The 27,512-nt window shown below is 40.7% G+C and overlaps 2 protein-coding genes across 3 annotated transcripts in view; both read left to right on the top strand.

The window, feature by feature from the left end:
- RFX8 (regulatory factor X8) overlaps positions 1-7,186 on the top strand; it is a 56,706-nt gene extending 49,520 nt beyond the window's left edge. Inside the window, exons 14-15 of the mRNA XM_050922192.1 lie at positions 3,631-3,923; positions 7,004-7,186. Of these exons, the coding sequence (XP_050778149.1) occupies positions 3,631-3,923; positions 7,004-7,180 (470 nt within the window). The 3' untranslated portion in view covers positions 7,181-7,186. The remainder of the gene's footprint in view (positions 1-3,630; positions 3,924-7,003) is intronic.
- A 2,473-nt stretch (positions 7,187-9,659) lies between these two features.
- The window catches only part of CREG2 (cellular repressor of E1A stimulated genes 2), a 145,367-nt gene continuing 127,514 nt past the window's right edge, over positions 9,660-27,512 (top strand). For both annotated transcript variants that reach the window (XR_007769317.1, XM_050922739.1), the window contains exons 1-2: positions 9,660-10,154; positions 13,289-13,458. Coding sequence is in view for 1 of the 2 variants with exons in the window: in XM_050922739.1 (XP_050778696.1) it covers positions 9,702-10,154; positions 13,289-13,458 (623 nt within the window). In the remaining variant the exon portion in view is untranslated. The remainder of the gene's footprint in view (positions 10,155-13,288; positions 13,459-27,512) is intronic.

The raw sequence follows: 27,512 nt of genomic DNA, 5'->3' as shown, positions 1-27,512 counted from the left end.
CCATGGGACCTTACCTATCAGCTCTCTGAGCTTACCAAAATCCGCCTTCCTGAAATCCATTTTCTCTATTTTGCTGTACTCCCTTCTACCCTTCCTTAGAATTGCAAACTCTATTATTTCATGATCACTTTCACCCAAGCTTCCTTCTGCTTTCAAATTCTCAACAAGTTCTTCCCTATTTGTTAAAATCAAGTCTAGAACAGCTTCCCCCCAGTAGCTTTTTCAACTTTCTGAAATAAAAAGTTGTCTGCAATGCAGTCCAGGAACTTATTGGATAGTCTGTGCCTCACGGTGTTATTTTCCCAACATATATCTGGATAGTTGAAGTCCCCCATCACCACCAAATCTTGGGCTTTGGATGATTTTGTTAGTTGTTTGAAAAAAGCCTCATCCACCTCTTCCACCTGATTAGGTGGCCTGTAGTAGACTCCCAGCACGACATCACCCGTGTTTTTTACCCCTTTTAGCCTAACCCAGAGACGCTCAACACTCCCATCTCCTATGTCCATCTCTACCTCAGTCCAAGTGTGTACATTTTTAATATATAAGGCAACACCTCCTCCCTTTTTCCCCTGTCTATCCTTCCTGAGCAAACTATACCCATCCACACCAACATTCCAGTCGTGTGTATTATCCCACCAAGTTTCAGTAATGCCAACAATGTCATAGTTGTATTTATTTATTAGCACTTCCAGTTCTTCCTGCTTATTACTCATACTTCTTGCATTTGTATATAGGCATCTAAGATACTGGTTTGATCTTGCCTCCCAGCTTTGCCCTGACCCTCCTTTCTCTCTGCCATTATAGCCCGTGCTCCCTCCTGTTTCCAACCCATCTCCCAGGTCTTGTTCCCCACTAACCTGTGGGCTTTGCTCACCTGTCCCTGTCAAACCTAGTTTAAAGCCCTCCTTACTAGGTTAGCCAGTCTGTGCGCAAATAAGGCCTTTCCCCTCCTCGAAAGGTGAACACCATCAGTGCCTAGCAGTCCTTCCTCGAATAGCATCCCGTGGTCGAGGAAGCCAAGGCCCTCCTGGCGACACCATCTTCGCAGCCAGGCATTCACCTCCACGATGCATCTGTCTCTGCCCGGGCCCCTACCTTCGACAGGAAGAATCGAAGAGAATACCACCTGCGCTCCAAACTCCTTTACCCGAACTCCCAGAGCCCTGTAGTCACTCTTGATCTGCTCAGTGTCACACCTCACAGTATCTTTTGTGCCCACATGGATGAGTAGCATGGGGTAGTAGTCAGAAGGCCAGATAATCTTCGACAATGCCTCTGTAACATCTCGGATATGGGCCCCTGGCAGGCAGCATACCTCCCGGGATGAACGGTCAGGGCAACAGATGGGTGTCTCCGTCCCCCTCAGCAGAGAGTCTCCAACCACCACTACCCTACGTTTCTTATTATCAGTGGTGGCAGCAGACCTCCCAGCCTTAGGAGTACGAGGCTTCACCTCCTTAACTGTTGGGAGTGATTCCTTCTCTCCTGTATCAAGAAGAGCATAACGGTTGTCTATTACCACAGCAGGAGGGTTCGCAGCAGGGGTGGAGCACTGCCTGCTGCCAGAAGTAACCAGCTGGCTGTGTCCACCCTGAGCCATCTCCTCCTCCACTGGTGTGTCAGATACACCTTGAGCCATCTCCTCCTCCACTGGTGTGTCAGATACACCCTGAGCCATCTCCTCCTCCACTGGTGTGTCAGTAGTCCTGTGATCTGGGACAGCTACATCAGCTGTCTCCACATGGATACTGTCCAGGAATTGCTCATGGATACGGATGTTCCTCAGCCTAGCCACCTCCTCCTGTAGCTCTCCCACCTGCTGCCTGAGAGATTCCACCAGTAGGCACCTTTCACATTGGATACCACCCCCAGCCTGGATATCAGTAAGTGGAAATTGCAAATTACAGTCTTTGCAAGCTCACACCAGAATCTGGGTAAAAGCATCCATGCTTTGGTGCTCTGTCTGGCTACAGGCACAGGTGGAGGAGACAGAAGCAGTGCTGGCACAGGTGTTGCGGGTCCTCCTCACCATTGTAAGCCTCCCTCTGTCAAACTCTCTCAGATTCCCGTCTGCAGCTCCCGGTCTGCTCTGCTCTGCTTTAAACAGAAAGGTTTAGGATGGGGCTTGGTTTATAGGTTCAGAGGACCAATGGGTCACGGATGAGACCGACAAGGGACCACCACTCCCTTCCTACTCCCCTTCCAAACTCCCTTTCGAAACTCCCTGTTAGCAGCTCCTGTTCATTAAGCTCCCTGGTCGCTTGTGCGCAGCTTTATACAGCCCTGGCCTGAGTGAATGCCCCGCCCACTGGTTAAGGCTCAGCCAATTACCAGAGGCTTCTAGCTTTCAAACCTTCCTTGGTAGCTCCGCCTCCAACTGCCAGCTACAGCACATGGTCCTTCAAACAAACAAACCAAACAGACTGACAAACACAAGCTCAGCATACAGCAAGTAACCCACAAACACAAACACAAACACACACACTGCAGACAGTCACTTACCCCACAGATGCTGTATGTGCTCCTCCTTCACCTGGAGAACTCCCTTGCGAAACTCCCTGTTAGCAGCTCCTGTTCGCTTAAGTAGATTGAGTCTCTCACAATAAGGAATGTTTTCCAATCCTTTAATCATTCTTATGGCCCCCCTGTGAACTCTCTCCAATTTTTTAACATCCTTCTTGAAGTGGGAAAACCAAAAGTGGACACACTAATCCAGTAGCAGTTGCACCAGTGCGAAATACAGAGGTAATATAACATCCCTACTCCTCCTTGATATTCCCCTGTTTATACATCCAAGGATCCCATTATTAGCCCTTCTGGCCACAGCATTTCACTGAGAACTGAAGTTCAGCTGACTATCCCCCATAACCCTCAAGTTTTTCAGAGTCATTGCTTCCCAGGGTAATGTCCTCTGTCCCGTAAGTGAGGCCTACATTTTTTGTTCCTAGAGCATAATCCAATAAGAGCAGAGGCAGTTTTCAATTAAAAATTAACAAGTTCCTAGGCACAGCACCTTGATTGAAGATCCTTCCTAGTTTATGCCCATGTAAAGTGTTCATTCCTTGTTAAGATTATTATTAATTGCTTATTTAGTGCCAACAATGTGCTTGGTGAGGAACAAGCCACGGAAGAAGACTTGGTCTTTGCTGAGTGGGATTTACAGTCCAGTGAAATCAACAAGGGTCTTTCCATGGGCTTCAATGGACTTTGGCGCAGGCTCCAAGTTAGGCTTTTCAGCGAGCCTCAAACTATATGCAATCAGTAGGATTTTTTGTTTGGGGAGGGCTGGAATTATTAATCAGTGTGAGCAAGGCTACATAGATGATGGGAAGTTGTTAAGCCTTGCAAAAGAAGGAAGATGGACAACCACACTGTCCCATATTGTTAAAATAAGGGGGATCCCCTTTAGTCCATGTTTAAAATCTGTACTTAGTGCATATTCTGCCTGCATGTTGGTGAGCAGGCACACATAGTTCAAGATTTCTTATTCGGTGAGTACTATGCTCCAAATTCTATTAATATAATGACACCATTGGTTTGCAAAGGAAGATGTAACTGGTTAGGTATTTATATGAAACTCTAAAAGTGATGATGTTGCAAGTGATTTTTGTTGTTGTTTAAACCTAGGATCCTGGCATTTGTTTAATTTGCTACTTTTGGAATATGTTATTCACATTCTCCAATCCCATATAGAGGAGGAAGGAGATGGAACTCTCTCAGACATTCAGCAAAATGATTCATCTACTCAGCTAGTTCATGAACCTGCTCACCTTTGGGACAATTTTTCTGCTGAACAGTTTCGAGCCAGAGCCCCAGAGCCAACTCGGGTAACTCTGACACAGAGCCAGAGTGATGTTAATCTAAACAGCATTATTCTCAGGGTCCTGAACTGTCTGGTAGACTCAGCCACAGGCAACAAGGTAAAAGTAACAATACATTTGTTTAACAATAAAATAGAATTAATTTTCAAAACCCAACTGCAAGAGATGATGGCATGTGTGGATGTGTATTGAACATCTAAGAGTAATATAAATAATATTGTACATATGTGAGAGTTTTCAGATTTCTTCTTCATATACTGGCAGCATACATCTTAAATCTTTCTAGAAAGCAGCAGCTAATGGAACTGGACACATGTTAATTGCACTAAGATTCAGACCTAATGTTATATTATAAGGAGTTGTACCCTGACCCCACTCCAGTTCCTTTGCTGCCAACCATATCTCCCAAGATTTACCACCTTATACACATCTTCAGTGACAAGAGTGGAAAGGTACTGGATTGGAGTCATGGCCACTGCTTCTTTCGGTCAGCACATGCAGTGCCACAAGTGAGCATCGGCATGGCCTCAGAGTGACATCAGAACCTGCATTCTGTCAGCTTCAGCAGAACACCACACAACCCAGGTATCCCATCTCTACTAGCAGCCAATGGTGTTATGCAACCCCACTCATCTGCCCAGCCCCATTATGCTTCCCACCTTCAACCTCCCGATCCTTACCTTCTCCCTCTACTTTGTCCTTCTCCTTCCCTATGCCTTTCCCCTAAACCACTCTACTCTCCATTTTCCTGCATTCTCCCCCTCTGCTCCTCCTTTCACATAACTCCCGCATCCCTCTCTCGTTACCCCAACTCTACTACTCCGTCAAAAAATAAATCACTTTAGAATGCAGGTTTTGGTATCACTGGATCAGGAGAAACAGGGTCTGTAAAGGTGCTGCTGGTGCTGTGTTCACTACTGCGATTGTTGCAGAAACTGCAAGAGAGCTGGAGCTTATGGAGCTCCACCTCAAGAAGGCCGTAAGGAGGAGTCAACTGATGATGGGGAGCCGCATAGTGGTGGGTGATGCTGGAACCTCGTGTGTCTGGGACAAACAGATTTCTTGACATAACCTTGCCTTCTCCTTGTCTTCACGAAACTCCTCCATCTCTCCTGTCTGTCCAAAGTGCTGCTGCCAAAATCACCTCCCTCTCTCATCCCTTCAACCATATCACCCCCAATGTGGGTCACTTGCCTGGTTTCCTGTTCCTCTGTATACCAAGGGTAAATTTCTTACCTTTGCACACAAACCCCTACCTTATGCAGCCTCTGCAAATATCTGAGCTGGTCTCCTTCTGCCTTTCCCTTCTTCCGCTTCTGCTCTGCCAACACCAGTCTCCAGACTCTTCATCTTCTTCTCTCACAGGCATCTCCATGCTTTCTTCCAAGCAGCCTGTTATGCTTGGAAAACCTGTTTGTCACACTTCCACCCTCATCTTCTTGAAGTCACTGCTGAAAACACAGTTCTTCTGTGAAGCCTATAAAAAATGAGAGGGAGGATTAGGAATAATAGTCATAAATAAAAACCCTTGAATTAGAACCATCAATATGTGTCTATGTCTTACTGATTTCAGAGTAGCAATCGTGTTAGTCTGTATCCGCGAAAAGAACAAGAGTCCTTGTAGCGCCTTAGAGACTAACAAATTTGTTTGAGCATAAGCTTTCATGGGCTACAGCCCACTTCATTGGATGCATAGACTGGAACATACAGCAAGAGGATATTTATACATACAGAGAACATGAAAAGGTGGAAGTAGCCATACCAACTGTAAGAGGCCAATCAACTGAGATGAGCTATCATCAGCAGGAGGAAAAAAAGGTCTTACTGAGTAACTCTGTAATATTATTATCACCCTTGTCCTTTCTCCTTTCTCCCATCTCTATCTGTTTATGACCCTCACTTGCTGAATGTAGAAGACTACAATTTTTGGCATAGGGGCCATGTTTTTACTTGCTATTTTGAAAGGCACAGCACAGTTCTGAATACATAAACATCATCATTAATAATAATCATCTGGAAAATGGGTAAATATCAAGTTGTTTATTACAGAGCTTGCACTGTCTTTCCCTCAGCATGAGTAATGTTCATTCATCCATAAAACCCCAGCCTACACACTCTATGCTTTCTCTGTTTACCGTTACCAAATTAAAATCTCATTCAGCTGCACACCTGCAGTAGGTTTATCTGCAGAGCACTGTGCTGTAGTCAGTTCTACACCTACATTACATACAACACATTGTAAATCACAGGAAAGAGACCTAGGTATCTTATAACCTCAATGGACAACAATGGCAAATAAGCAAATCAAATGCTTTGATTTGTTAAATGGATAGAAAAAATAAGGAAATAGTTAACTGCATTATAGAAATCACTGGTGTGTCCTCATCTCAAATACTCTGTCAAAAAGGATACAAATGTGTTAATTAAAATGATTAGAGGCAAGGTAAATCCCTGGCCCCAAAGAAGTCAATGGTAAGAGTCCTATTGACTTTAATGAGACCAAGATTTCACCCTAACGAGGTATGCCACAGGAGCAAAGATTGAAAGGACTAGGGTTACTTATTTTGAAAAAGAGAAGAATAAGAGGGATATGACAGGGTATATACAATTATATATTATTATACTAAAGGCTAGTCTGGTGATTCTGTTAAACATATCCCACATTATGAGGAGACTTAATTAAATGAGAAGGTAAAAAATTTGGGGGCACAATCCTGCAAGCACCTATGCATATGAATATTCTCACTGAATTCAGCAACACTAATCATGTGCATAAAGTTATTCACAGACATCATAATACCTAATTCTTATACAGTGCTTTGCATCAGTAGAGCTCAAAGCACTTCACTGTCTATATTGTAGATATATTTACAACACACTTGTGAGGCAGGGAAATACTATTATCCCTATTTTACAGATGGGAAAACGGAGGCACAGAGAGGCTAAGTGACTTGCCCAGGGTCACACAGGAAGGCTGTGGCAGAGCAGGGACTCACTCCTGGGTCTCCCATTTCCTAAGTTAGTGCCCTAATCACTGGATCATCCTTTTAAACATAAGTGTTTGCAGGAGCAGGCCCTTGAAACAGATAACAGAAAAGACATTTTATTCAATAACAGGAGGAGCAGGTATATAATCTCTCCACAGTGATAATATTTACACTTCCGTATTTTATTTGCAGCTCATCCAAGTCATGTTGGAAGACAAAGCTACTAAAAGTTCAGTTAAACTAAATCTTCCAGTTGGAAAGGAAGCACTTGTTACTCTGAAAGATGGACAGAGATTTATTATTCACACCTATGATTCACAGCAGAGTTGCACTAGCATTTGTTACAGGAAAATCCAAACAGACTTATAAGAATTGTTTACAGGGGATTTATTGTACTTACTTGTATGCTTAATATAGATTTAAGAAAAATGTTTTATTTTTCTGTGAAATGAAAGGGCTTTTTTCTGTAAATACTAGCTACAGAACTGTGTTAAAGTATTATTTATTTATTATTTATTTAAAGTTTTCATGTATTTAAATGTTTGGCTTATTTGAGTAAATATATAAGAAATCCTAACATGGAATGTACCTGCCTGCTTGGTTTTTGTTCGTCTCTGTTTCTCATAGCTCTGTTATCAACAATGTTAAAAACCTACCTGAAACCACAATGCCAAAGAAAGTCAACAGGAACTATGGAATGGACTATTAACCCCATCAAAATTCTTTTTTGTGTCTACAATATGGACGCCAGAGTTGAGGCTGCTATTTTGTCTTTGATCTATCCTATTGTGCTAGGTATCTCAATTTATACAGACCTCAGCTCTAATCTCAGATCCATGGACATGTGTTGCCATGAATCTTGGAAAAATTCCTGCTGAACTTCCCATTTCTGCAGAATACTGTGGAGTCAGTATCTCACACGCAATGTTATCAGTTAATACAGAATAGGTCCTATAATATGTAATTGATTTTCCCATATGTCCAACACAAAATTGTCTCAATTTGCTGTCTGACCACAACACAAGCAGAATTGTACAGAAAATATTGGGAGATACTGGAAATAAATGTGTATAAATTTTGTGGTTTTCTACAGGATACTAAATTTATATCACACCAGTATTTGCTTTGGTAGACTGACTAGCTGTGATGTGGGCAACACTTGGGAATTAGCTCTTTCAAATAGTTTTAAGAAGCATTAGTACAGGAAGTTGATCCCACCACGTAGAAGGCTACTTGATTAGAGCTCCCCTGACATTCCCTCTTTCTGCTTTTGGAAATCCTCACTTATCTTTCATATGCCTCCAAGTGGTTCTCAGCCCAGCCATTGGGAGGGAACTCAGAAGTGAGGACAGTCCAGATAAACTGACAAAGGGTCAGGTTGGGGTTATTTGCTAGAGAAAAAGGGGAGGGGTTCATTCTGTTGTGGGGATGAGATTAAAAGTCTGGAGATCTTACATATGTTGGGGAAAGAAGGTGATTGAGGGTCAGAAAAGCAAGCCTTCGTGCCTTTAAAAATATCTCCTATTTTCACCATTTTTGCAGGGGTGCTTGTAAATTAAGATGAAATATTGCAGATCTGTGAGTCTGATAAATAGCACCACATCCCTTACATGAAAATACTTAATAGTTCAAGTGATTTCAGTTCACTGTTATTTATAAAAATTCATATTTGAGATTAGAAATGCCACGTATTCTCAGAAGGCAGTTCATCATGTAATGGAACAGGAGATCTAACTTAAGATGTGAACTGGGACATCCACTCTTCAGAACTGTAAGAGACTAGTACCTATAAAATGTATCTGAGTCTCCATTGAAAGGAAAAGTGTCTGATGAAAATTACACCTCCCTGCCCAACCTTAAATTTGCCCCTTTTAATAAGTTGCACAAAAAGTTAATAACACATTACTAAGAGAGAGTAAAATTTCATTTCCTTAGCAAAGAGTCTAGTTCCAATGTGCTATAATGCTAACAGATAGTACACAATTACTTTAAAAAATAAAGTACAAATGTCGAGCTCCAATCCTGCACAGATTTATGCCTGTACTTAATAGGACTAATCGTGCATAAAGTTAAACATGTGCTTAATCTTTGCAGGATCAAGGTCTTAGTTGGTAAACATACCAATTAACAAGGGATATTTAAACAAATCTAAAAAAGTAGGACAATTTCTACACTGATCTACACCTTGTAAAATTCCACTAAATCAGAGAGATTACCTGGGATGTAAATCAATAGGAAATTTGGCCTCATGCATTCCATAATCCCAAAGATAACGTTTTACCTTTTTTTCATAAAAATTCAGTTAAACTATTCTAGCAGAAAATGTGTGTGGTGTTCTGACAAACGCTACTGCATGATGGGGCTAAATTAGTTTTTAAATCTGTAGTCCAGATTAAATCTATAGAATATTATTTCTTTTGCAACTATCCAACAGGTCAGTTTAGAACATAGTGGGGGTGGGGGGGGAATAGTGTACGGTGAAGAGGAAGGAGAGAAGATAGTAAATGGAAAAGGCATATTTGGCATGACTGAAGTGACTGCATCCTTTAGCTTGTCACTGCCAGACTTTTGTCAGAGAACCATTATTTTGTGGAAATTATAATACATTTCTTGTATGTTCAGTAGACTCTGTTGATAAATACTTTCAAGCTGAATTCTTTTCTAGCCAAATTCTTTTGTTTAGCAATATTGCCTAGGCTTTTGTTTCAGGTGGCAGGGTTGACTTTCTATGCAGGGAGTTATACAGGATGTTGATGCTTTAGCAAGAGTGTAAACTCAATCTAATCCATCTCTGAGCCAGCTTTCACCACAGGAGGGTGCTGCTATCATTCCAAAGGTTCAGGCTTTGCAAGGTTCAGTGTGGATCTTAGCGTGGAGTGTTTATTACAAAATGTCTGTGTGCTGCTGTCAAATACAACTGAGGAAAAGGATTACACCAATATCCTGGCTTTCCTGGGTTCTGTGGTGCAGTGTGATGCTGTCTCCTGCTTGGGGATATGTGATAGTTAATTCGGTTTCGTGGTCAGTTACCAATGAGGTGGAGGAAGAACTGGATAGCTCCTCAAACGAGGAGGCTCTCCCTGCGCTTCTGGAAGACACGACTAGCATCTGGAAGCAGAGCTACCCAGCCTCTGTTTACAAGGAAGATGGGGAAATGAGGTCAAGGCCAGTGGCTGGGAGATCCAAGCAAATCTCTTCTCCTTCTAGGATGTTTTCCTATAGGAGAGAGAGTGTCAAAGGAACAGACAACATTACTCCTCAGGAGCAGGCAATCAGAACTGCCCGTTTCCTGACCCATTATAACAGCTGGGGCTTCTTGGCTACCGAGTCCACCCAGGAAAAGGTACCGTAAGTCACATCCTCTGCTAGACATTGACAATTCTCTTTGAATACTGGACTTATTTACCCACTAACAGTGGGAGAGGGCTTGCACATTGCTTGCTTGTATTTTACTGTTCTGTAAAAGGCAGTAAATAATCTATTTTGAGAAAGCATTTAGTAAATAAATTACACAAATCTTTACTAGCATTAGAAATTTATTATAATGCAAAACTACATAACAGCATCCCAGCACTGTTGTGGAGAACAATATTTACTGTCTTATAATCAACTACGTACTGATATCAGCTACAAAATATGCAGATAATAAAAGCTGTCAGTAATATTATTTAATCAGCCTGTAAAAATACAGTGCTGGTTCCACATATTTAAGCAACATTCCCAGCTTTGCTTCTCTGAAAAAGATTTCTAGGAATAGAAATCATGCTTATACTACAATAGAAGAGAGATGCTAAAGAACAGCACCTCCTGGCAAGATGCAGAAAAAGAAGAGAAAAACATCGGGCTAGATCCTTTGTTGAGGCCAAGGAGCACACATTACAGAGCTCACAGAAGGATGCCTTTGTGTTCCCCCAATCCTGGGCTGGCTGTGTGTCCTGCTGGTTCCCCAGCATAATATAGAGCAGCCTAAAGCCTGCTATAACTAATGCTGGCTGTCAACAGCCCCAAAGGGCTGATACAGTAGCCAGGGATCCACAGGATATAAGGGGTATGCCAGCTGCGCTCCTTTTGCTTCCGCTATATTCTCTACGCTAGGGGTGGGGGTGGAAGCTACAGCACTGGCTCTAAGCCACTTGAAGATATGCCTGTTTGGGGGTCAATGGCGTAGCCACAGGTGGGCCTGGGTGGGCTGCAGCCCACCCACTTAGCATATGGTCTCACCCAAATATGGCTCCCTCTGCCCATGTCAGGCCGGCTCCATGGGCCTCCGGGACCAGATCCCAACTCCTTCTTCCCATATTGGGCTGGCTCCGTGGGGCTCAGGGAGCCTCTGCCCATGTTGGGGCAGTTCCATGCGAAGTTCAAGTATGGTAAATTTATATTGGGATTTTTTTTATAGTGCATCCTACTGGGCAAATAGACAATTTTTGAAAAGACTTTAGCCAGTCAAAAACAAAGACGTGTCTGTAAGGAAATATGTGGGTGGAATATTGCCCGTCTGTAATAATTTGCGGCCCACCCACACTTACATTCCTAGCTACACCACTGATAGGGGTGATCCTACCTTGACTATCTGTTCCCACTTCAGGACCACTTTGTCAGCCGTGTGATGCTGAGCAGCTGGCACACCGTGCAGAATTTGGGTCATTATTTTTCTAGCTGTAAAATACTCCCTCTTTTAAAAAGATGGGTTTGAATTGTGCATTAGCTTTCAATAATACTGACACACAGGAAAAGTGAGTTTAACATTAATTCTCTTGTTAAAATGTCCACAAATTAGGGATCAATTTTTTTAGTTACAAAGAAAGAAAGAAAGAAAGAAAGAGTTAGCATCCAGTAAAACTTCTGGAAAGATTTAGTAAAGAAGCAGCTGCCTGGCAGTTTGTGAAATGCAAAGCTCAGAAGCTAGAAAAAATATCATTAATCAAATATTCCCAGTTGTACATCTGAAGTCTCTAATTCCATCTCAGCATTCCAAATATGCTATTAAATCATATGATCTTATCTGTTATGCTTTATTCTCTCATCAGAAACCTTTGATGGAATTACAATCCATCTTATTCAAATATGTGCAGTTTGCAGTCCGTAATTATAATACATAAGTAATACCAAAAAATGGATTCATAATAAAACTTGTAATTCATGGGTGCGATGTCTTTTGCTGTGAATTTTGAGTTATGTGCCTTAGACTCACAGTTCCTTTTTGAATGTGAACTGTAAAGTTTACCATGTATGAAAGACTCAAACTTAAGTGACTGAAATGTCTAATGTTATTGACAACTTCTATTTTTTATTTTATAAATCTTAATAAGATTGGTTGGTTTCCTAGATATGTGTCTTCATAAAAAATATCCCTTATCATTTGCAGTATAGATGGTATATAAACATTAAAAGTGTATAAACTTCATAAAATGGAAAGCATGTGATCCAGGTTAGTATCACCCATGGTTTTCTCAGTAACTATTCATGTTTAACTACTTTTTGTTACAAAAACCCATTGGTTATACTGAATTAACTCAATATATTGATTATGATTTTTAATATCTAACATCTAATTGGTCATTTGAAATTACATACCTGAAGATATATTATAAAAAAAACAACAACAACAACCAGCAATACAAGGTGTAGATCCGCTACTGTGATTTCTAATGGGATGAGAGACATGATACAATTATCACGTTAGAGAAAATTATCCCTTGTCATTCCTAGGCAATAGAGCTACAAACACAGGGTCTCCTTTGCAAAAGCAGGTGCAAATTTTTGCACATGGAATATTCACTGTGCATGTACAAATCAGGGGAAAGGAGAGCCAACTTTTGAAAAACTGACACAGTAGGGCCTGCTCCTGTGCCCATGCATGTCAATGGAAGTTTTGCTGCTGACTGGGGATTAGATGGCCTATAGGCCCCATCCATGCTGAGTTGTCTGGAACTGTGTTTAAATTCAGCTCTAGCTAAAATAGTTTCTTCTATAGTTTGGCCAGCCAGTGTGGCCACATTTCAAAGCAAGGTTAAAACCTCAGTGCAGAGGGGGCCAAAATCAGAATTAATCAAAATCTGAATTGGAATACGAATCCTTTTAGATTCCTGAGAAAATATATCAATGCCATCTATGTCAGTTGCTTTCATGATTGCTTTTTAATGCTAATGTTTAATACTAATGTTTAATGCTAATGTTTAATACTAATGTTTTAGTACTTGCTAGTTTCTTTTAAATGTTTGGCAATGTAAAGAAAAGGAGTTCTCCATATTACCATCGGGGATGGGAGGAAGGAGAGAGAGATTTGTTACCACAACAGTATGGTAAGTAAATCTAATTTAGAAAACAGTGGGGTCTAGTGGTGAGAATGGAAACTGGGAACCAGAACTACAAGTTCTATTCCCATTTCTGCTACTGACCTTGAGTAAGTCCCCATCTTTATGTACAATGTATAAGTGCAAAGTTTTAAAGCATTGATTGTCTGGATTTTCTCAGATCCAAGGTGTACCATTTGGGAATTGTTTACTGGTCAGTGATGGGCCCATCAATAACAGCACTGGAATACCTTTCTTTTATGTGACTCCAAAGGACAACACTGTGACAGATCTCATGAAGAACTCTGTATCTTCGCTGACATTCCCAGAGGCAGAAGGAGAATTCTGCAGGTACCAGCAGTCTGTCTTTCTGACAGCAGTCAATGAAAACAAATTGATTTCTGATAGCATTTACGTTTCTGTGTTGTGAGTACTGTACAACATTATTTGAAATACTTTTGGTTAAACTGAAGCAATACGGGCAGAGGCACCATCTAAGCATAGGAACAAGAGCCAAGAAATCCAAACTGCTTTAACAAACACCCATTCTGGTTTTGGACAACATTTTAGGCCACACATTTAAACAAGTGACCTCTGGTTTTGGGTACCTGTGTTTTTATGTTCCTAATGTTAGATGCTTAGGTCTGATCCAAAGCCTAATGAAGTCAGTGGATCCTTACACTCTGATTCCTACATCTGACATGAAGGGGGAAAAATGGTGGCTTTATGCCACCCTTTCAGCTTCCCACTTTTGGGGCTGGATGGAGGTTATTTTGGCCCCCAGCACAAGCTAGAATCTCTACAGATTTGTTTTATATTATAGGAGAAAAGCCTCAGCACAATCTCTTAAAGGAAAGCCGAAATATGAAGTATATTCTAATATCTACATCTAACTACAGAGAGTAAGAGACATAAAACCAGTGTGCAACACCACTGACTTCAATGGCATTACAGCTACCGGTACTTTCAGAGGGTATGAACTGGTCTAGTATCATTAAAAATGTTTCATTGTCTTAAATACAACATCTTCACAATCAAAGAGGAGGCTTTCATTTTGATGGTCTGATGGAGGTTAAGATAGAGAAAATGTAGCTCACCCTTTGAAAGCATAAGAAAGTCAGGAGAACTGTAAAGTCGCTGTAAGGACAGTTCTATCCTTTCTTTAAAATATTTGATTAATATTTTTAAAATTAATTATTTTTAAATTGTACGTTTTCACTCTCCCAACCTTCTCATGCATTTAAATGATAAGCTGAATATCTTCACCAAGATTTTTAAAACTTGATGACTAAAGTTAGGCTTCTTTTTCATAACACTTAAATAAGTGGCCTCATTTTCAGAGATACTGGACATCCTGCAGCTCCCATTGATGGCAATGAGAGCTGATGATGATGAGCAGTTCAGAGAATCAGGCCACCAATTTAGGTGCCTAAATATGGACGTAGGACTCTAACTTTGAGTGACTATTTATGAAAATCTTGGTTATGTGTACAGCTGACCTCATCAGACTTAACCACCTGCTTGGGACTTATCAGTCCATAGGCAACAGTCAGAAAGACTATTGACAGTTTGTAGAAATACTGAAAAACCTTTGAAACTTCATGTTTACTATATACTTATTTAGTAACTGTTAGTTATTTGAGGTACTAAAACTCACCTCTGCCATTTTCCCTTTAATGCTGATCCTCCAGAAGCTGCTCTCACTTATGACCAAGGCCAGAGCCGTCCCTTGAGTAGGGCGAACCGGTGCGACTGCTCTGGACCTCATGCTTTGGGGGGCCCTATGGGCCGGTGGATTGGCTCGGGGGGATCAGCCCCGGAAGATGAATTCATCACTTCCGCTCCAGGCCCCACACTGCCCTAGGGACAGCCTTGACCAAGGCACTGTATATTCTGCAGCCAGCAGAACTGAAATTCTGCAGCAGGTGTCTGTTGAACTTTGGTGCTAAATAATGTGGCAAACTTTAAGTTTGGTGTCAGCTGCAAGTAAATAAAAATGTAGATGTTGCTATTTCATTCAATATGAACATAAATATTCGAATCACTGTGACATTCCTTGCATTATTTATATGGATATTACGCTCAGTTTATTTTACATTATTTCTGAAGTTATCCATTTGCACAGATTTAGTATTAACACAAAACTGCACTGGACAAGTTGTGAGAGGAAATGGGAAAGTTTGGAAGCTGATGAGTCACCATTGGAGTTTTTGGACCTAGGCATGCGTGAAAAGATTTCTACAGGCTTTTGCACCTAGGAAGCAGTTGGGAATTTGGGCAGAGGGAGAGGATAACTCTTTCCTTTCCCTTCCCTCTGTGAGCAGGGTCAAAGGTGATTTTAACTTTTGGGGTAGAAAAGCAACCCTTGAGAGCAGCCAACTGTCACCTCCACCTCCATATCTGCAACTGCATCCCCTGAGTGATAAGTACATAGGTGTTTGGGTAACCTGACTGGCAGTGAAAAAGTTATCAATTGCTGGTATTTAAATTGTTTTTGTTCGATGTCAAAGTCATTCCCCAATTGAGATGACCAAGACTGTACACGTCTATGCAAGCTCTTGCGTAGGACTGTCTTCAAATGCACGAAGATACCACTGCACTGGTTTACATTCAGTTTATGTTTCTAAAGTTTTCTCCACATCCCTAAGAGCTAGACATCAAAATAAGTAATAGTTTGGATACTGCTGCACAGGTCTGCCTCTAGGGGTAGCTTCAGGGGCCAATTCCACAACCAAGAATCACAGGATACCTGGGGCCTTCCTTGCTGTCTGTGCAATGTGCTCTTCTGTGTCCTCCAGTACTAACTCTAGTATTGACAGTGCTGTTGATAACACTCTCATACCATAGGCCCTTCTGAACTGGCATTGCAAATGCTTCTGCTGTGTGTATGTAGGAGGTATAAGGACAGTGTCATGTAAACAGCAGAACAGTATCAATGCAGCAGAAATGTCTCAATGACATCAAAACCCCATAGCACTATCCCCAAAGTTAGTATCATCAGAAGGTTAGGGCCTACATTTCTCAGTGCAAGGTTTTAAATGAGTGGATTGTTTTATATGCAGGTCGTTTTCTTCCCTGCTACCCATTCACCATCTCAGAGGCAAGATCTACAAGCCCAACATAGCCTACAATGTCTGCCAGCTCAATTTTTCTCTCCACTGCTAGCAAAATAGTGAGATGAATAGCTATTTCTTGCATAAGAAAGTTCCATTGTATGAATTTTTAATATAAGGTATTTTGCACAGAAGTTGTCTCGATCAAGGGTATCATTCATTTTAAAACTGAAGAACCATTATACAAAATAGCTAAACAAAGAGTGGATTCGATGAGAAAGATTGTACCCAGTATGCAAACAACGAATTTGGTCCTGTATCTTGTCTGCATGCAGAATTCTATTAGAGTATATACATACCCCAATTATAAAAAAGAAAGAAAACTTGAAAGCAATCAAAACTCTTAGGAACAGTTTGGCTCTCTGCTAAGGAATACTTCTGAGTTATTCTACACAAAATAAATCTCTGGCTTTAGAAACAGTACACAGTTGGCATTTTAATAGACTTTTTATAACTAACAAATATCAGGTGATGTGTGTTCACATGTCAGACTGGTATCCAGTTTATTGATTTCACAGTCTTATGCCTATTCAATTGGAAAGAGAATTTGAAAAACCCAAATTTAAACTAATAACAGAAACAAAACTTCTAGTCATGCAAGAATGAGGGAAATGGCACCATCCTAGTAGGGACTAATAGCAGTACATTATGATATTGTGATTATAATCTTGATTCCTCATCACTGATCAAAAGATTTCCATTTCCCAGAAGGATACAGGGCGCATTGATTTTTAGAGCACTCCCTGATGGTCCGTTCATGGAATAGCATTAACAAATATCTTCAGAGGATACCTGTTGAAGGGTAGGTGTTATTCTGAAGAAGGGCTGTAAGTGGGAAAAAGAGGGACAAAAAATTAGATGGCAAAAGGCCATTCCTGGAATGAATTGGTATAAAATAGCTCACTCTCCAGAAAAGGAGAAAGGGCCCGATCCTGTTCCTACAGCATTCAGTGGGAGCAGGATTGGGCTTTAGATTAAGAAGCAAAAAACAAACCCGAAATACCATTGTTTTAAATTAAGACTGACACATGAGCTGCTTAGATCAGAGCATTTCTCTTAGCGAAGTACCAGGCCTCACTATTGCCCTGATCCTGAAAACACCGAAGGATGTGAATAGTCTCACAGAAGTCAAGTTAAGCACATGCAAAGGTGTGTCCAGGAGCAGGGCCAAATATTGACCTCCTAAAGTAGTAATAGTTACAGAACTTACTATCATAGACTGACTTCCACACTGGAAAAAAAAGTGAAAAGAACATTCTGACAAAAAGCAGTTTTCTAGGTCAGTCATGTTTTTTGTTTTCCTTTTACTATTAGGTCAGATGCTGGTGTTTCGAACAAACCTTCTGTTTGATCCACATAATCCTGTATTTGTGAGGTTACAGTCTGTTAACATGTAAAGGAATGGAATGCCACAAATTCAGCATTACACCTTCAGGCAAACCCTGATTTTGGTCTAAATATCTGACAATTAGTAAATACAGTGAGACAAGTTATAAAATCTAATTGAAAGGCCAATGAATTTGCTAGAGATGGGCCTGCACAGAAACCCTGACTCCAAACACCCCTGAACTTTGCAGAAGTTTAGATTCAGATCCCAATTTTGTAACACAGGAACATCTTTGCCTCTCTAGTATTTATGTTGTCCCTCTTTAGTCACATTCAGGATAAAGACTTCAGTAACTGTTACTCCAAAATCCATATTTAAAGATCCATCCAGCAAACACACAACTACTAAATTAGAAAGTTAAATATGAAACCTATTATCATCACCACGCAGCACACACAATATAGCTCTAAATTATTGTTTTCTTTTTTCTTTACACTTAAATAACCAACCGTAGAAAATTCCAGTCTAGTACACCAATGTCTGTTTCTTTCTCTGTGTTTACTGAAACTACCTAATGCCGTGATCCTCTTTTCATGGGGCTGACTGTTAACATAAAATTGGCTATCGCTATGCTATACAAAATTCACTGCTTAATCACGTAATTCATAAGACCGTAAGAATGACAAAAATGGGTCAAACCAATGGTCCGTCTAGCTCAGTATCCTATCTTCTGGCAGTGGCTGGTACTAGGTACTTCAGAGGGAATGAACAGAACCCAGCAATTATTGAGTGATCCATCCCGTCAGCTTCTGGCAGTCAGAAGTTTAGGGACATTCAGAGCATGAGGTTGTGTTCTTGACCACCTTTCTTAATAGCCATTGATGGACCTATCCTCCATTAACTTATCTAATTCTTTTTGAACCCAGTTATACTTTTGGCCTTCACAACATCCCCTGGCAATGAGTTCCACGGGTTGACTGTATGGTGTGTGTGCAGAAATACTTCCTTATGTTTGTTTTAAATCTGCTGCCTATTAATTTAATTGGAAGACCCTTGGTTCTTGTGCTACGTGAAAGGGAAAATAATACTTCCCTATTCACTTTCTCTGTACCATTCACAGTCTTATAGACCTCTACCATATCCCCCTTTAGTCATTTCTTTTCTAAAATAAACACTTCCAGTCTTTCTAATCTTTCCTCATATGGAAGCTGCTCTATACCCTAATCATTTTTGTTGCCCTTCTCTGTATTTTTTCTAATTCTAATATATCTTTTTTGAGATGGGGAAATCAGAACTGCACACAGTATTCAAGGTGTAGGCATTCCATAGATTTATATAGTGACATGATATTTTCTGTCTTTGTATCGATCTCTTTCCTAATGGTTCCTAACATTCTGTTAGCTTTCTTGACTGCCACTGCACATTGAGTGGATGTTTTCAGAGAACTATCCACAATGACTCAAAGATTTCTTTCTTGAGTGGGAGCAGCTAATTTAGACCCCATCATTTTGTGTGTATAGTTGGGATTGTTTTCCAATGTGCATTACTTTGCATTTATCAATATTAAATTTCATCTGTCATTTTCTTGACCAGTCACCCCGTTTTGTGAGATCTCTGTGTAACTCTTCACAGTCAGCTTTGGACTTAACTATCTTGAGTAATTTGGTATCATCTGAAAACTTTGCCACCTCATTATTTACCCCGTTTTCCAGATAATTTATTAATATCTTGAACAGCCCTAGTCACAATATAGATCCTTAGACACTCCACTATTTACCTCTTTCCACTGTGAAAACTCACTATTTATTCCTATGTATTTATTTATCTTTTAACCAATAACTCATAGACTTAAGGTCAGAAGGGACCATTATGATCATCTAGTCTGACCTGCACAATGCAGGCCACAGAATCTCACCCACCCACTCCTGTAACAAATCCCTAACCTATGTCTGAGTTATTGAAGTCCTCAAATTGTGGTTTAAAGACCTCAAGGTGCAGAGAATCCTCCAGCAAGTGACCCGCCCCATGCTGTGGAGGAAGGTGAAAAACTTCCAGGGCCTCTGCCAATCTTCCCTCGAGGAAAATTCCTTCCTGACCCCAAATATGGTGATCAGTTAACACTGAGCATGTGGGCAAGACTCACCATCCAGCACCCAAGAAAGAATTATCTGTAGTAACTCAGATCCCACTCCATCTAACATCCCAAATCGGACCATTGGGCATATTTACCTGCTAATAATCAAAGATCAATTAATTGCTGAAATTAGGCTATCCCATCATACCATCCCCTCCATAAAATTATCAAGCTTAGTCTTGAAGCCAGATATGTCTTTTGCCCCCATTACTCCCCTTGGAAGGCTGTTCCAGAACTTCACTCCTCTAATGGTTAGAAACCTTCGTCTAATTTCAAGTCTAAACTTCCTAGTGTCCAGTCTATATCCATTTGTTCTTCTGTCCACATTGGTCCTAAGCTTAAATAATTCCTCTCCCTCCCTGATATTTATCCCTCTGATATATTTATAGAGAGCAATCATATCTCCCCGCAGCCTTCTTTTGATTAGGCTAAACAAACCAAGCTCTTTCAGTCTCCTTCCGTAAGATAGGCTTTCCATTCCTCGGATCATCCTAGTAGCCCTTCTCTGTACCTGTTCCAGTTTGAATTCATCCTTCTTAAACATGGGAGACCAGAACTGCACACAGTATTCCAGATGAGATCTCATCAGTGCCTTGTATAACGGTACTAACACCTCCTTATCTTTACTGGAAATACCTTGCCTGATGCATCCTAAAACAGCATTAGCTTTTTTAACGGCCATATCACATTGGCAGCTCATAGTCATCCTGTGATCAACCAATACTCCAAGGTCCTTCTCCTCCTCTGTTACTTCCAACTGATGTGTCCCCAATTTATAACCCAAATTCTTGTTATTAATCCCTAAATACATGACCTTGCACTTTTCACTATTAAATTATATTTCATCCTATTACTCCAGTTTACAAGGTCATCCAGATCTTCCTGTATGATATCCCGGTCCTTCTCTGATCCATGAGAAGACCTTTCATCTTATTCCATGACTACTTGCTTTGTTTAAGTGTCTTTGGTGAGGGACCTTGTCAAAGCTTTTCTGAAAATTCAAGTACACTGTCACCCCTGTCCACATTTGTTGACACCCTCAAAGAATTATTGGTGAGGTATAATTTCCCTTTACAAAAGCCGTGTTGACTCTTCTACAACATATTGTGTTAATCTATGGGTCTGATAATTCTGTTCTTTACTGTAGTTTCAGCCAATTTGTCTGGTACTGAAGTTAGGCTTCCTGAACTATAAATGTCTGTGGAGTTCTTTTAAAAAATTGGCATTACATTAGCTATCCTCCAGTCATCTGGCACAGAGGCTGATTTAAGTGATAGGTTACATACCACAATTAGTAATTCGGCCATAGAAATTTGCTATTTATATGACCAAAGACAGTCAAGCACACCGAGAGCACTTAAATTGAAAGAAAAATCAGCCTAGGGAGGAAGTTCTTCTACGAACTGTGGGGTGATCTAAACCAAACTAAAACGGGCATGTGACCAAACACAGAAATCAATTCTGTACAAAAAAGCCATTTTTTCATTCTTTTCTTTAACCTCGGGACTTTCTTTTGATTTAAAATGGAAGACACTAGATCCAAAAATAAAGATTCCTTTTTAACTCTGTTTGAAGGAAGAATGAGAAAGAACATTCTTTTTTGTCCAAATCAGGGGGAAGGCAGGGCAATAGTACCCTGCAGTATCAAGCTGACGGCCAGCAGCAGCTTTTCAGATTATGAATTTTGCTTTCAATAGAGATTTTGTCTGATGTTCATACCACACAGATTAGTAATGCTAATACATACTTTCTATTTCAGATCCTTCAGGGTTGAATTATGATGGCATATATAAGGCACATAACTTGTGCTTTTCTAAATATAAAATAAAAGTGCTTTGTGTTTTAATACACAACCATGATAATTATTTGATGGCATAACATTTTCTTCTGTAGACTTTAGAAAACAAATTCTTATGATGTAGAACAGTGGTTCTCAAACTAGGGCTGCTGCTTGTGCAGGGGAAGCCCCTGGTGGGCCAGGCTGGTTTGTTTACCTGCCGCGTCCGCTTGTTTGGCCAATCGCGGCTCCCACTGGCCACGGTTCGCCTCTCCAGGCCAATGGGGGCTGCAGGAAGCGGTGGCCAGAACATCCCTCAGCTAAGTGGGCTTTCCCTGAACAAGCGGAGGCCCTAGTTTGAGAACCACTTATGTAGAATATATTTCCAGTTTAGAAATTAACCCTGTGATCCTCATCTCAATGTTGAGCTGTTGGAGCCAGATGGAAGTGACTAATGATGCTAAAAGGAATCTTCAACAGCCCCTAGATTTGCATGTGTGGGAGCAAGAGACAGAACATCATCAGTGGAGACAGGGCCCTCAACATTGGAATTTACTCTGTTTTGTTGGGTGTTAATGTAGCCATACCACTCTGAATTATAGTTTTGTCAGATCTGGACCTGGCTAATTTTTGGACGGGAATTATCCAGTGAAAATTCAGGAGGTGACTGCAGTGACTAGTGTTGGGTGTACTCTCATGCAAGTAAATATTTTAATAAGTAGGTGGCACTCGTTGCTCTCAGTCATTTTTGAACCATGACCCAACATGGGTGGAAATAGAATGGAGTGAAATGGGTGAAAAATGAAAATATTTGTTGGTGTGCACCTCAGAGCATTGTGTAATTCCTAGAGATATTTCATCAGTATATGGTTTTTGCCATAAGATGATCAAAAGTGACAGCTTCTTTTAGGGCTTAAAGCAGATAGTATGGTTCTTTTCTGTAGGACTGGAATGAAGTGAATGCTTTTGTATGCAGCTCTCTCCAGGACTGTCATAAACAGATAGCTAAGGGTTAATGTCTCTTTCACCTGAAGCACCTGACCAGAGGACCAATCAGGAAACCGGATTTTTTCAACTTTGGGTGGAGGGAATTGAGTGTCTAAGTCTTTTGTGAGTCTGCCTGCTTTCTCTGAGCTTTGGAGAAGTAGTTCTACTTTCTAATCTTCTGTTTCTAAGTGTAAGGACAAAAAGATCAAATAGTAAGTTATATGGTTTCTTTTCTTTGGTATTTGCATGAATATAAGTGCTGGAGTGCTTTAATTTGTATTCTTTTTGAATAAGGCTGTTTATTCAATATTCTTTTAAGCAATTGACCCTGTGTTGTATCATCTTAATACAGAGAGAACATTTGTATGTATTTTTCTTTCTTTTTATATAAAGCTTTCTTTTAAGACCTGTTGAAGTTTTTCTTTACTTCAGGGAAATTGAGTCTGTACTCACCAGGGAATTGGTGGGAGGAAGGAATCGGGGAGATCTGTGTGTTGGATTGCTAGCCTGATTTTGCATTCCCTCTGGGGGAATAGGAAAGTACTTTTTGTTTCCAGGATTGGGAACAGAGAGGGAGATTCACTCTGTTTGGATTCACAGAGCTTGTGTCTGTGTATCTCTCCAGGAGCACCTGGAGGGGGGAAGGGAAAAAGGATTATTTCCCTTTGTTGTGAGACTCAAGGGATTTGGGTCTTGGGGTCCCCAGGGAAGGTTTTTCAGGGGGACCAGAGTGCCCCAAAACACTCTAATTTTTTGGGTGGTGGCAGCAGGTACCAGGTCCAAGCAGGTAACTAAGCTTGGAGGTTTTCATGCTAACCCCCATATTTTGGACGCTAAGGTCCAAATCTGGGACTAAGGTTATGACAAGGACTGATCACACATGCTTAACATAAACAACTGGCTGACCAGAATCAAGTGTTGAATGCATGGTTTGTCCCCCAGGAGCAGAAAAACTGGGTAAATCAATTCTTTCCTCTCCTCAGACCTGATGAATAATTGAGATAAACTCTCTAAACCAATGTATACATCAGCACTAATGTAGCTCTAATAAAATGCATAAGCTTTTGTCTGATTCCCATTAAGTCTGGCTTTGTTTAATCTCGTTAGCAAGGTGTGTATCTTTTTATGTAAATGGTATCCATCTTGATTCCTTTGTCTCCTTTCCCAAATATGATCTTATGATGCTTTGGGGTTCAACCCAGACCATAAAGGGATTGTGTCACCACCTGCCCAGCAACTCTGGATGCCTTCAGTGCTGTGCTGCTGACCAAGAGCCCTCATTCAAGCATGTAGGTCACAGCCTGGCTTCCACTGCCCAGGTATTTTGGAGGGTGACTGAAAGCCCCCCTCAGTCCCAAACTTCCCCAAAATCACCTGCCAATGTGACAATCTGCTGAAGTTCCCAGACTTGTGAGATAATGTGTAATGCCTCTCAGTCTCAGCAAGTGAGAATTTGGCTGTTAAGAGGTGACAACTCCCTGACACACCATTTTGCCTGCCTGCCCAGCAACTCTTCAGGACTCTACCCATTCCAGCCTTGCCTCCCAGGTAACAAACTCTGAGCCCCAACTCCCAAGTTCCCCAGAAACGTCTCCCTGCAGCGTCCAGCCCTCTTACTGAACACTCACAGAAGTTACTAAGTTTGTTGCTCCTTTAAAGAGAAAATACACTGCAATTCTTTAATTGAATGGGGGCTGGACAAACAGTCTTATTTCAGTCACAGCACTGAATTGGTTTATAGTAAAAAGAAAACAATTTTATCAAACAAAAAGTCATAGGCTTAAGAGAGACCAAGTATAAGAAATAAAACCAGAAATGGTTACAAACAAATAAAAGTAAAAATACACCTCTAAGACTAAAACTTAATTTCAGCAAGTTACAGTCTTTGCCTAAGCAGGTTTCTCACCCATATTCAGTTCTGAGAGACTTCAACGCCCTTGGCTGAAGGATCCAGTGTTCTGTGATTTGAAGAGCTCTGACCCTTTTAATTCCCGCCCCCCAGTGATAGATAATTATGAGGTTCTCTCCCTTTCTTTTTATAGTCCAGTAAACCTGTGATTTGTATTCTTTGAAAAGTAAGCTCAGAGAAAGCTTTTCTTCCTTGCTGGGGTGTCGATGCCAGGCTGTCTTCCCAAAGTTCACTGAACTTACTTCCAGAGGCAGGAAGGCTTCCTGGGGGTGCAGTCTCCATCCCCCATTTATTCATATGTAAGTAGGACTTTCACTGTTTTGATTCGACACTGCTTCATTTACATTGGAGATAGGTAGATAGCTGCCTTCCCTCCTCTCTGGGAGAAAATCTGTTTCTCACTATGTCTGGTCACAGACTGTAAAGCAGGAGTTCTTAACTTTTTTCTTTCTGAGGCCCTCCAGCATGCTATAAAAACTCCACGGCCCAGCTGTGCTACAACACCTGTTTTAATGCATAAAAAAGCCAGGGCAAGCATTAGGGGGTAACGAGCAAGGCAATTGCCTGGGGTCCCATGCTACAGGACCCCCCGCAAAGTTAAGTTACTTAGGCTTTGGCTTCAGCCCTGGGTGGCGGGGCTCAGGGTCCAGGGTTCAGCCCTGGGCGACAGGGCTTCAGCTTTCTGCCCTGGGCCCCAGTGAGTCTAATACCAGCCCTGCTTGGTGGCCCCCCTGAAACCTGCTTGTGGCCTCCCGCAGCGGGCTCCAGACCCCTAGCTGAGAACTGCTGCTATAAAGCATATCAATGTGCATCCATAATTCCTCATATTGTATTAATGCCTACATTTCACAATTATATCAATCACTAATGTGTCACAGGCTTTCATAAAAGACCTTACTTGATATGCTTTTATAATGCAGTAATATTGTATACAATCAGTTGATTCAGTTGTTCATCAGTTGAGGTTTAGACCCTCGCTGTTTATAGTTAAGAAGCTATCTCCCCCACTCGCTAGTTTGATGGCTTTGTTTACCTTTTATGTAAATGTACCTTCATTGTCTCTGTCTGATGACCAGGCTGGTCAGACAAACAAATACACATTCCTTTCTCTAGGGCAAACTGGACTTATGCATTACTTGCCAAACACATTTTAAGACCATAATTCTGGTGCATATTTATAACTCTTTGTACACATCCCATAAATACATCATGCTAGTATTTTAATGATCAGTCAGTTATTGGTTTTTAATTATATATTATATGCCACCTTTTGAGTTTATCATGAAAACAGCGTATTAGATGTAATGAATATGCCAGGCCTGGTAAGTTATTGAAATAGAGCAGTGAATCACCAATGGCCCTCCGTGTCACAAACATAGACCTACTTTTACTTTCCCACTCAGTTTTGTGCCACAACAAAGCTAAGATGGATCTGAGGAGTGAGGACTGAATGTGCGTGTTTTTATATAGAAGGCAAGAAATCATTACTAAATGTATAACTATATATCCCACTGACATGCATGAGGAGTTTATTCATGAAGAGAGGCCACTGGCTCACTGCATATATCCCTCTATTTCTGGACAGCAAGTACCAAATTTACATCAGCTATACCAATAACACACTGAAAACACAGGACTTGTCCGCATTAGAAACAGAACTGTGCTAGCTAAAACTTTAGTGCTTGTACATGGGCTTAGAAAGAAAAAAAAAAAAGCACATTGTAAGGGGAATACTATGCCAAAGAAAATGCAAAAGTAGATTTCTTTCAGAACATTAAGCCTTTTGCTCAATAAAATACCAGTGTCAATGTAAGACTAGGATACAAAGTTAACTGTTATAGAACGGAAAAACATGATAAAAGCCAGTGATAAAAGCCATGCCAAAATATAACAACATAGTGTACCAAGTAAAGATGTGTCACTGTCCTTTTCTAGTATTTTGTCCAACTGAATCTTCACACAAAATTTGCTTGCTGATTTGCCAGCAAAACAAACTGCACTCCCCTACACTGAATATTTAAATATACAAACTACAGTTTGAACAAACCATTCCAAAGACTAATAGTGTTTTAATCACATGTTCAAATAATGTAACAGCCCAAGCAGTGAGACAAAAACATAGTGAAATCTACAAACAAAGGAAAAGGCCAAGGAGAAAGTACATGCTCCAACATTCTAGATATTGAGGTACGTAACTCTTGGTGTAGGCCAGTACTGAAAATTAACAGATATAATTATTTGATCTTTTTATGTACACATTTCTCTTTTATTATAAAAGAGTTAGGAGGACGGATCTAACATGCTCTCTGATAGCTCTTGATTATGACTCACATAGTCAAATCAAATCTGCCACCGCCATCTGTCCCATGAAACCTAACCTTCCAAAAAGAAAGAATATCATTTTATATTTCCTTCTACCTGTAAGTAACTTGCAACAAATAACTAAGATATACCAAACAAATGCACTGGCAAACTAATTTGCTTTTATCCACTGTTCAATTGTTTTACTCCCTTTTCAAATACCTGATGGGCATGTAATGAAGAAATAGTCAGTTGCATGCCGGTAGAAACAGGCTTATTAATTGAATTGACTTTCTACAGGTACAGATTTTGCTTGTTAAACATTTCTTTCACTTATTTTTAAAACTAATCTGACTAAATAAATAAATAAGACAATGCTAATGCAAGCTTGAGGTTAAACACAAAAAGTCAGAGGGCTAGACTAATCTCAGTTATGTACTGTAAATTGGGAGTAACTCCACTGACTTCAATGGACTTACACTGATCTAACTGAATTCAGAATCTGGTCAGGGGAATGCAGATTTTCAAGTGCTCAGAGTAACACTAATTCCTTAGTCTGTACTAAAAAATGTTGCTGGAAAATTTTTAGATCATAATTTTTTAAAATAAACCAATGATAAATAAAAAATTTGAGCAGGATCCTAGCCCCAACTCCGGTCTCTCCATCTTTCCCCCACTGAATGTAGAAGGTGGGAGGAGGCATGATCAAAGTACACATTGATCTCAGTCAGCATAAGAGCTCCGTGGTAGCCATGAGGCTGCTCTAAGCTTCTGGGGATGGTAGAAAACCATCTTGAGGGTCAGAGAACCACATATTGTACCTTTGCAGCTCATGCTGTCAGCTATGCCCAGTGCTT

Source organism: Gopherus flavomarginatus, chromosome 1, assembly GCF_025201925.1.
Source record: "Gopherus flavomarginatus isolate rGopFla2 chromosome 1, rGopFla2.mat.asm, whole genome shotgun sequence".
Lineage (NCBI taxonomy): Eukaryota > Metazoa > Chordata > Testudines > Testudinidae > Gopherus > Gopherus flavomarginatus.
Note: the sequence above shows the minus strand (reverse complement) of the source record. Positions and strands in the feature narration are given on the sequence as shown.